Source organism: Bacillus rossius, chromosome 6, assembly GCF_032445375.1.
Source record: "Bacillus rossius redtenbacheri isolate Brsri chromosome 6, Brsri_v3, whole genome shotgun sequence".
NCBI lineage: Eukaryota > Metazoa > Arthropoda > Insecta > Phasmatodea > Bacillidae > Bacillus > Bacillus rossius.
In genome coordinates this window covers 29,536,412-29,548,133 of record NC_086334.1, presented here as the reverse complement: position 1 = coordinate 29,548,133, position 11,722 = coordinate 29,536,412, and the positions used below count along the sequence as shown (strand labels likewise).

The following is an 11,722-nucleotide window of genomic DNA, read 5'->3' as shown; positions in this document are numbered from 1 at the left end:
ACTGCAGCAAAATGGCTGTATAAGTAATTCTTGGACCAGCACATATCATAAAAAAACCTACAAATATATAAATGACAAAATAAACACCATCACTGCATTCTTTAAACCGGTAATTGTTTTTATAAAACTGCATCATGTACGTTAGTCTTTATTCAGAGTCTGATTCTACAAGATTGGTTTGAAGGTTAATTGTTGCATTGGTTTTGTGTTCTGCAAGCCTCTTTGAAGAATGTGTCTAATTTAATATTCGACTTAGCTTCTTGAAAACTAGTTTTGTGTTTATATGTATTTTTGTGTGTGAAACACATAGACTTGTTTGCATTTATCAAACAGATATTGCAACAGATACAGTAGCTACTACCTTTATTATTGTTTTAGGTATAAAAATAATTAAAATTATAAAAAACCTAGAATTGTTGGAATTCATTATTTAAAAACCCAGAAACCCAAACACCATTGGAAAAACCCAGATCTGGGTGGAAAAACCCATGAGTGGCAGCCCTGCTTGTAACAATTACGCTTTGCGCCTCTCCTTCAAGGCTTCAACGCCTTCCCCTGCGCTTCCTCCCCTACATTCTTTCCCTTCTTTATCCCTTATTCGTCGTTCCTGCTCCCTCCCCTTTCACAAGCTCCGCCCAAGTGACCGTCATCTGCGATCGGGTACTGCGCTCATTGACCGTGGTGTTGTTCCAGGTGAATTCTGAACTGATACTAAAGTCTCTGATACTTTTCAAGTGTACTCGTTTGCCGTTCCTGATACAGGAGCGTATCAGTGACAAAGTATTAGGTTGATACTTTTCGACCCACCTCTACTATTGTTACAATGAGCACACTTTTAACAAACATAGACACCATCTTGAGTGGCTGATATATTACTAAAACAGAAAAAATTTAACTCCTTAATCCAAAGTTGTGTCCAATACAAAAACATTCAGCAATACAGTGTTCATATCCAACAGAGGTCATATCCTCAATTTTCGCAAGTAGGAAATGTGGCAGACATTGCAGCGGCATGTAGGTTTTATTGGGGTGCTCCCATTTCCCCCACCAGTTCAATCCAACACTGGTCCATACCCCATATCATCTCATCTCACATTCTTCAGGCTGGCCCGACAGGTCTGTCCCTCAGGTAGGGCAGCCGGCTCCTATGAGTGCCAGTCTCATTCCAACCATGTAAACCCTGCCTCAGGTGGGAAGCTCTATATCTATTTTAATTTTTTAAGGAACGTGACAATCAGGATTTTGAACAAGTGGAAGAATTAAATTTTTTTACAAGTTATACAGAAAAATGCTTTGCTCAAATTAAGTAAAAAATAAAGATTGATGTTGTGACAGAAACTTTTAACATGAACAAAAACCTACAACAATCACTAGCTAATTCCCGATGCAGATTTTGAAAAGAAAAAAAAATGGCTGAAGTGTGCTGGAAAAATACATTGCAAAAGAAGGTGATGTTAAAAATGATAAAAAAAATTTTGCTGACATGAACAATGGAAGGACTGATAGGTGGAAAGAGTGGTAGACAGGAAGGATTCTGATAAGACAATACCACAACTATAGGTAGATACGAGAAATTGATGAATGGGAAAGATGGTTGGTTATGACCATGAGAAGAACTGCCAACAGGCAGAATAAAACAGATGATACTATAAAACCATTTTAAAACTTAGCACATCTTCAAAATTCAGGTCCTTAAGTGCCCAGCATGTCTCAACCTTAGATTACAGTGAGCATTTAAATGGACAATTGCTTTCTCTACTCAATTCAAGATTTCTGCCATTAATGCTGCCGTTTCAGTGTGCTCCGTTGCCACATATACATTAGAGAGAGAGAAAATATTTAAGAGATAATGTTGAAACAAAAAAAAAAATTGTTAAAATGTATAAGAAATATTGTATTTTGTAAAGTAAAATTTTTATTGAGAATTTGAAAATAAATATTCCTGTTATTTCATTAAGAGCATAATCTAATATTAGCTTACTGTTTCTAAGGAGTCACAATTAAAAGATGCTATATTTGTTTAAATTGTTTTTGTCAGTAATTTGTTATAATTATAATATATAAGAGTTTTGCAATTTTGAGCATAGCACATAATTTTATGGAATAATTTACTATTAACAGTGACCTACTGCTACAAAAACTTTCTTCTGTGAAATAATAATTGGTGTTTATCAATTAATTATTTTTTGTCAGAATAACTATATAACTGTGAGAACACTGTCAATAGACACTAATTTATGGTCTTAAAAATCAATAAATAGCAAAATTTAAAAAAATATTAAAACTTATTATAGTCAAAGATGGTATTCATAGTATGATTTTTAATGTAAACAAGCCAGACAGTTACAATCTGGTAATAGTGGTTGCCACTTACTCTGTACTGCAATCTAACCGTGAGATAGACTATACCTGGGCACACACACGGTGTGCAGAGCTTCCAAAGAAGCCACGCAATTTTGAAACTGCTCAAGATATACTAGTAGTTTCTGTTTATGAAAAGCATTTAAGAATACGCTGAGGGCGTATGAGTAGTTCTGTTTCTGTATTTTGTTTTCAAACTGTATTTCTATAAATATGAATATGACTAAAGAATGTTTTCGAGACTAATTTTTAAGCATGAAACACCTGGTACAAATTCTTGAAAACACTCAAGAGGACTTCATTATACCTTTATCTTAATTCCTCCACCATACCTATGTTACAGTTACCACTCAGATATCATATCATAGTTGCCCTATGCATAACGAGAAGACTGCATGCCAGTTAAATCCTTGCGCTTAGAGGCAAAACTGCACTATAAGCACCAGTGAGCATCAACCTTATCGTTCCACCTAACACAAATACACCCCTGTCTAGGGGGGCTATTTACGATAAGCAACTACTACAAATAAAACTTCAATAAACACAAAACAAATTTTATTAAGCAGCTTGTATCTACAAATACCTGACTAAACAGTTTTAAGTTCATAAATTCAGCTAAGAATAAAATATCTACAAAAATGTAGAGCTTTTAGAACTCAACAAAATCAGAATTCCCAGCTTTCTTACTACGCTCGTCCTCGAGCTCCTTATTAACACGGCGTCCTTTAATTACTTCCGTGTATGGTCTGTAGTAATACCCTTGATAATCTCCACGTTCACCCATTTTCTGAAGTATCTTCTTCTGCAGTAACCTGGAAGAGAAGTATTTTGCATTTTAATGAACTTATTGTAACATTAGAGCCAGTAACGTCATTTACATTAAGTTTAATACGTACATAAACAGCTGATTAAAAGAAAAACACTTACAAACAATAATCTATCCATTTCTGGCCAAAGTTTCATGTTCTAAAAACATGCATAGGGTGCCAAATACACCCCTATCTGCACAATTAGTTTTTAAGTTATTGTCACGGGTGTAATAATGAATACAGGAGATAGCAATGAAGTAATGAATAAAATAAAGTAAAACGGATAAGGATGATTATAAAAATACCATAAAAAATTAATACTACCTACATAATTGACTCCAAAAATGTACTACCACAAACCTTAGTTCATACAAAGCCACCAATACTAAAACTCAAATGGCAATGGGCCATTAGAAAAAGTACTCAGAATCTTTCAGAACCCTATGGAGAGAAATTAAATACCTAACCTACATAATTTCCCTGAAAAATTAAAAATGATAAAACACTGTACCAAATACATTAAAAATAAGGACTAAAAAAACTTCTTCAAATTACAACATTTATCAGCAAGTAGTATGCAGAACTTCAGTTACATTTAATTTCATTTTACAATCAATTCAATTAAAACTTCAGAAAACTTAAGTTCAACACTAGAATGTTGTCAAAATTCATGACTAAATTGAAAGGTAAAACTTTTGAAAAATGACTATGCACAAAGCTGTTAGGTACGATTGGTAAAAATCTTCAAACTGAAATTAATTTTCCTGATATGTGGTTAAGAACTTTGCCCCTTTTTTTGTTTCAATGAACAGAAATACTAACTTGGAAATCTACCTGAGCCTGTAGGCTGAAGTGAAACAGATTTTTTATGTTTTTAGGATGAAAAAATAAATAGAATTAAATAGATTATGGAACTGGAATTTTTTTATCTATTAATTTAATACTACTGGTTTTTTTATCATTGGAATTTCTTTCAGACACATTTGTTTGACTTGCTTTGAATGTCTGAATTATTTTAATTCTTTTGATATCTAAGTCTAATAACTTCTCTACATTAGATATTTTTCTTTAAAGGGTGGTAACCCACTCAAACTGTCTAACTGATATGAGTTTCACAAAAATATTAAGTAAAAGTAATTAACAGGAAATGAACACACTTTATAAACAATATTTCAAAAGATTAGGTCAGACTGAATTACCACAGAAAGAAAGACTAAAAACAAGTATTATAATGTAGTAAAATTGTCATTTTTGTTAACAAGACTATTTTGAATATGCAAAATATAGGGATGTATGTATTATACATAATAACTAGTCCCTGAAAGTATAGCAGTATCATTTAAGTAACTACTGTAAAATTCTTTTCTTTACAAACCTTAACTGCCTCTTTTCTTCTTCCTCATATATGTGATGAAGAAATTTTTCATACTCTTGTTGAGGAATGGGAAAACAGTAACGGGCTAGAAACCTTGTAAATGGATGCTGTAACAGAAAACATGCAAATAAAGAGTCACAAAATAAACAATGAAGACTGCTCACTCACACTTACATAATCATAACATGGTGTCTACAAATACCAGGTAAAATAATTTCAGGACTTTTTCAGAACCGTTTAACAAAACCTTAGTTAGGAGTTTCTTTTATCAAAGGATGCTTTTTAAATCTACATACATAGCCAAAATTATGCATGAGCAAAGGCAATATGAATTTTTCTTTAATCTCCAGTAGCATACAGATTTTAAAGTTAAAAAGCTAAAACATTTTGTAGACAATTTCAACACATAACTATAAAATGAGGTGAGGCTTCAAAAAAACAACTTGAAATTTAACAAAATGCTGGTGAAAATTAAAGTTTCGTGACATCCAGCACCACGGCTGCTTATTTAGGAACTTTTCCTGACTTTCGTAACCTATAGACATCCTGTATAACGACGACTATGACAAGACTATTTAAAACTCAATATGTTCAGGCGGAACATTTTATAGAGAAAATAACAATCAGCTTAAATGCATTCAGACATTATGAATGTCGACATCTTTTTAACATATCTACACTGCGTTATCAGCACTAAAATCCACATTCATTGAATTTTATTTCAATTTTTAGAACATGTAGTCCCTAAACTCCACAACCACCAAAACTTCTTTTTTGATACATAGCATGTTGCAGAGGACGAAAAAGTCAACAAAAATAAGTCTGTTTTGTTTTGAAGTGTCAGTATATTCTTAATCTCACTAACCATTCTACACTAACCAAGTTGCATATTGTATGAGTATGCACCATGTCCACTGCTAGATAGTACATACCAGAACTATGTAGTACATACCAGTTCTTCAATAGCGCTCCTGGGCAGTTTGTGCACTGGGGTGTTCTAAGTTTGTTCAGTTTTATTTTATTAAATGCCTGACGAGAAAAATTAAATGAAGCAAAGTTACATTTGTTGGGAAAAAAATTTCTTTCTTGTACATTACTAACTTGCATCATATTTGCTTTGCTGTTTTATTTCTATCTCTGCATATATGTGTACCATGTGTAAAGCACTGTTGTAAAAAATTATGAATATGTGATGTATCCTCTACAATTGTGTCAAAACACATGCATGGTACAAGGACAAAAATAAAATAAAAAAGGAAAACTGAAGAAGTCACCAATAAAGCCACACGTATGAAACATTTAAAAATGTACTTTTGCAATACTATAAAAAAAAGTCATTCAGCAGCCAAATCACCATGTTTACAATTTTATTTTAGTTTTTAAAATAGGCCAGACTTGACTTCTCGTCGATAGAGGTAATTTTTACATGGACTTTTGACTTCTCGCCGATAGAGAGGTAAGTGGGGCCATTCATTTTTCGTGAAAAGATTTCCAGACAGCTATGAGTTGAAACTTGATAGCATTGTCTGTGTTTCGTGGTTGGCTGTGTTTATGTAAGGTAGGGGTCTACTGTCAGCACACCAATCTTAGCAAGCCAATGCGGAAGCGAAGCATCCTGAATGACTGCCAATCATTTTTTCACGAAAAATACATGCCCCTAGTCATTAGAGACGGATAACCTCAACTACACGGATTGAGGAAACTGGAGAAAGAGCCAGCCATGGCTTAACTAGTGAGGGTGAGTTAGGAATGCCCAGGAAAACCTAGATCACGATGGAACGCCTGGGATTCGGAACCAGATCATTTTGAATGTGAGTTCAGTGTCTAACCACTGTGCTGACTTGCTCCATAAACTGCATTAACTAAAATGCTGTTACCTTCATGTAAACGTGAACTAAGTCTAAGTTTAATTAAAATTATAAACCATCACGACCTTACGGCCCATTCAATTTTCTCTTTGCTAAGTAAGTTTACAGGCATAACACACTTGCACTGCTCAATATACAGACAAACAAACAGACTAACTTTTATTATTATAGATTATCCAAAAATAGCACAGAGAAAGCATTAAAATTTGAATTGATTTATTATGAACTTACATAGAAAATGAAATGTTAACTGATTCACATGACTGCATTAAAGAAAGGTACCTAAATCTGCAAGCTGAACATTACCAAGCACAGTTTAAAATGAGGGGACTAGGTGGATACAAATTACATTTTTCCATGTAAAATTCTAGTAAAAACAGAGCTTAATTTTGACCAGACTACACAAAGTAAGGTTAACACTAAGTCACACATCATGTGAGTTTTTTAAAGTGAAAAATTGTTGCAGCCGGTTACAGATGGCAACAGTAGCAGTGCAAGATTTCCTATACTTTTCAATACTTTTGTTAACATTTACATATTTTTTGCATACTTTTTGATGCTACTGTGTACTTTTGCAAACTTTTGCATAATTTCACAACTCTAAACTCTCAACTCTGAGGTTTGATCCAGTGTTAGCATTAGAATTGTGAAAATTTGTATAGACATTGCCAATAGGGTTATGCATCATATTTTAGTTCATAAACCCAATAATTATTTTGAGGGCTGCGCGCACGTTCCCGGTGATTTTATGATGTTAAGCATGGGCGCCACCACGTGTAAGGGCACGTGGACCCGGCGGAGTCTCTCTCTCAGGGCGTGACGTAGCCCAAGTGGGGACGAGTTACCAGCCCTTTCTACCCTACCTATCCAGACCTGGCCCGCTCTAGGCGTCGGGCACGCCACACTCCTAGGCTAAGTAAGCTCACTCACCACGTGGTTAAATAAAATACTCAGTTTATATTTATACTCAGATTTAATTTCACTAACACGCTTCCCTCCACGCACGTTACACTCTACACGGTTAAAAAGCCTGAGGCACGAATCGACTTAAGTGAAGGCATGGTCCACACACGTGGCCATGCTATGAAGTATGCTTATTACACGATGGTTAAAAAACTCGACTGAGACAATTAATTATTAATGCAGCCCGCTGACCGAGAGCTGCCCCGAGGAATAACGAACGAAAAAGATTTAAGAAATAATTAAAGATACAGAATTACTCGATCAGTGGTTCACAACGGTTGAGGTCCCCGGGGTGCTGGCGCGTCTGCTCTCGGTCAGTGATGAAGATGAACTGGGGCGAGAGCTCTGCTCGTCTCGACCAACATGGCGCCTCCGCGCCAACACAATTACCGTTATTACATTCTGTGATTCCGTGCCCCGGCGAAAGTTAAGTAAATTACAGATTAACATTAAAAAATATATAAAAATTACTGGCAATTTAAAGTTCGTTAATATTTACTTAGTTAATGATAATTTATATAAAAACATTCCTACTCTCGTCTAAGTCCGTGCCTATTCGGGTCTGCCCGGGCAACGTCTGTGGTTCTTTCAAGTAACAGGATATTTAAATTAAAGAATACATTAGTAACTGCACAAACACTGGGGCAAAAAATAAATGAAAACAAAAGGTTTACAATTAACATTAAACTTAGCAAATTAGGGGTCGCCGCACTGCTTCTAAGCGCCCTCTTGCCGGGCTAGACACACACACACACACGCACGCACGAGCGGGAGGTTTGAATAGAGATTGTGGTTGGGCGGTGTCATATCGGGCTCAAAGGGGCCGCAGGCCCGGACGACGTCAATTTATTAAGGTTCCACTGAAGACATGGACAAACATTAATAAATAAATAAACATCTATTTTTTACACACAATTACACATGTTTTAAATATTAGAGTAGCCTAAATATATCCTATCTCTCTTATCTGTGAAGTACACCAATGGCGGCCATGCACCTTTTTTTTTGTTTGTCATTTATTTTGTTTAAGGATAATTTCTGTGAATTTAACATGATACCATAGCTCTAGTGCATACCTATGTTGTTCTGTACAAACATTTTCAACTGATATTTACTGAGAGTAATATGATGGATTGTCCAGCTATGAATTGTGCAGCGTTTTACAGATCGCAAATAATGTTTAGCAAATACCTAGTGAAAAAACTTGCCAACAAACAACTACTTAATGCCTGCATGAGAGCTATACGATAAATTGTACCAAAATAGCCTTAAAGCAAAATAATTCTATAAAAATAAAACTATCAACTTTCTGTGCAAGACTGATGAGACTTTAATACTGAAATGAGCATTGAATTTTGAACCGAATAAGCAAGTAGCCCTTAGTTGTAATTACTGTGAAATTAGAATAAACTAGAGTATATGTAAGCAGCTAAGAGTTTAAGTAGACGTACTTGATAGTATTCCCAATACTTAGGTACATATCCTTCTGGGATCTCTGCAAGCGTGGCTGGCCCAACAAAGATGTTGCTGTACCCCAGTATCAGTCCAATGGGGATCAACCCCACCATCACGTAGAAATGAAGGTAGTCTTTGAACTTGTGCCACTGCCATCTCGAAGGCTGAATGCGAAACTCGTTGCTCATGTAACGCTGCAACACTGGGGGGAAAAAATATTAAGTCATTGCTGGTTTGATAATGTTTTACATTTTACACAGTTATCCTCAAAGGCTTAAGAAGTCGGGACATCCAAAATATTAGGTTTCTGCAATTCCTTTTTTTTTATTTTAATAGAATTTCGAATTGAACATCAAACTATTCACAAATATTGAATATTTTTCTCATCACTTTTTAATTTGCTGTGAAATTTTATTTTCATAATTCATAGGAGTCCAAGAAAAAAATAATCCAAAATACAGTAAAATGAAAAGGATAGAAATATATATGGAACTATAGTAGAAAGATGTTTAATGATAGAAAGTATTTAAAAAAAAAAAAAAGACAATGCATTTTTTCAATCCACTAAAATTTTCAAAATTGTTTTGTTGATTAAACTAATTAAATACATTAAACTATTGGTTTTATTCTTAATATCTCTTTAAAAAATCACATATTATTTGTTAGCTTAATACATGCTACTTTTTTTAATTAATTATTTGTTCAGTGAATGAGTCCCTCTTAGTGTATCTGTTGGTAACAAATAATTTAAAAAATATATATATATATTTAAAATATTGAACCAAATATTCAATTATTCATGAAAATTGAATACTTTTTGAATACTCGCAGATCCCTACAAAATATAGTGGGTCAAAACCACTTGGGTACCGACTCTGCACTCACAAATTTGAGTAATGCTACATTTTCATAATCAAAATCTCGCTACATGAGTGGTAAACATTAGCGATACCATACACAAAATGACAATTCCCTTTGTACATCAGGTTACATGCTATCACACGTAACAAATCAGCACTTCACGCCTCCTCACTGCTAAAAAAAAATCCATGTCAAGGGTTGCCTATTGGGTTTGGATGCACTGTAGGGAATCACATAATTTTTTTTTAAATTATTATTTACATTCTATTGCATCACATTCTCCAAATGCAGAATATACACATTCTTACATATGGAAACCACAGTATCGACAATGCAATCAAAGCACAACATGGTGACGGCCGCTTCCCTGCATGGACTATCTATTGTAACCTACAAACTGTAATTTCTACGAAACCAGTAGGAATTAAGAAAAGCTGTTTACAGGGTAAATAGAGGAACATATCTAGTGTTCAAAAAACTTATTTCCGAATTTTAGTTTTTATTCACGGGAAAGCCGCAACGTGAGAATTTTACCATCTCCAGTGTTTGAAGAAGGTATTGTCAGCTTTTTATTATTACTTTACGTAAAAGTCCCTCGTAAGAATATTACCGTCCGTAGATCACGGCCAGGACTACGACTGTTTCCCACTCTAATTAGGCACAATTACTTGTAATGTTTCCTATAAATCTTATTAGTTAATACTTGGATATCACGGCTTTTTAGAACGGAAAGAAAAAATCAGAAATAATGGTTTTCACACACTACACACGTTCCTAAATTTACTCAGAAAGAATGGTATCGTAATTCCAACATACTGAACTAAAACAGCAAGCATCATGTACCACGTAATCAAGCCATCAGGACATGCCATCAGGATCAAGCCTTAAAGATCCAAGAATAAACTTCAATATATGAAACGGAAAAAAGAGGGTATTTTTAATTCTTCATAGTTGGCTATAGTTTAGCGAAATGAGATGCACGACAGAGAGTAAACAATGAATGGCGGTGGCTTTGTGAAAACACAGGTAAGCTTTATACTGTTATTTTTCACGAAAGTAGGAATTAAGAAACCGTCCCTTCGGGGTAAATTTAGGGACGTGTGTAGTGTATGAAAACCATGATTTCCGATTCCTTTTCTTTCCATTCTAAAAAGCCTCTATATCCCAGTGTTATCTCCAATTAATATAGCCCTGTAATTTTCATATTTTCAGGATAAAGTCAAACAATAAAGATTTCCTCAAAACTCTACCGGGCTTTCCACCCCTGGTTCCTTGGCCCAATGGAATTTTGTTCCCCAACCCTTTCGTCGATGCGGCAGCAAGTAAAACGAGCAGCTAGTAAAGATTTACATTTTAAATATTTTCAAAGATGTCAAGTAATACCACGATAAGTTCAATGACATATTGAACTTCAGCACTATTTGGAATATTTAAAACAATTACCATTATTCCTGGTTCCGTGAAACGCAATTCTTGGAGTTAGTTTACACAGCGAGCTCCACACAACCATCTCAATAGGAACGCTTCCACTCTCTCACAAAATACGTAATAGTATTGATATTATTGAAATTACAAATTAGAAAGAAAGTTCGTAGAAATTCGTGACCAAAACAAAAATAGACCAAACCACAGATAATTAAGCTTGAAAGGTTTTAGATACAAGTATATTCCTGTATTTCTGGCAACGAAAGCAGCGCTCCAATCGAGTACGTAATATCTTCTGTAACTTCATATAATAAGACAAATATAACAATAACAAATAATAAGACAAAAATTAACTATTACTAAAGCTTGATAGTCAAAAATAAGTGTTAATTTTTCAAATGGTTTATGCCATTCTTTATTTAATATTTATGCGGTGCATTTTGGAAGATCTTGCAGGTATGAATCAGAAGGCTTTACAATATTACATTTCTAATTATTTTAAGTAGATTCTATTGCATTTTCAAAAAAAGTTACAAATGAAATAAAAAATTTTGTGGTGTATTATCTGTACTAAGGTTAACTGTAAAGATCACATAAATCACACA

At 34.4% G+C, this 11,722-nt stretch overlaps 1 protein-coding gene across 1 annotated transcript; it reads right to left on the bottom strand.

Moving 5' to 3' along the window:
- Nucleotides 1-2,901: 2,901 nt before the first annotated feature.
- LOC134532959 (NADH dehydrogenase [ubiquinone] 1 beta subcomplex subunit 5, mitochondrial) lies at nucleotides 2,902-11,416 on the bottom strand. Its single transcript, XM_063370045.1, has 4 exons — nucleotides 11,136-11,416; nucleotides 8,828-9,033; nucleotides 4,546-4,652; nucleotides 2,902-3,173 (listed from the first exon to the last, which is right to left on the bottom strand). Exons 1-4 carry the CDS (start codon nucleotides 11,200-11,202, stop codon nucleotides 3,011-3,013), a joined length of 543 nt encoding a protein of 180 aa, XP_063226115.1. The 5' UTR covers nucleotides 11,203-11,416; the 3' UTR covers nucleotides 2,902-3,010.
- Between the last annotated feature and the right edge of the window lie 306 nt (nucleotides 11,417-11,722).

What these genes read in the sequence shown, in the direction of transcription:
- LOC134532959 (XM_063370045.1), bottom strand. Translation starts at nt 11,202, where the DNA reads ATGGTTGTGTGGAGCTCGCTGTGTAAACTAACTCCAAGAATTGCGTTT. An exon ending in TCACGGAACCAGGAATAATG is followed by an intron (nt 9,034 to 11,135) that starts GTAATTGTTTTA and finishes TTTTCCCCCCAG; the next exon opens with TGTTGCAGCGTTACATGAGC. An exon ending in AGTATTGGGAATACTATCAA is followed by an intron (nt 4,653 to 8,827) that starts GTACGTCTACTT and finishes TTTCTGTTACAG; the next exon opens with CATCCATTTACAAGGTTTCT.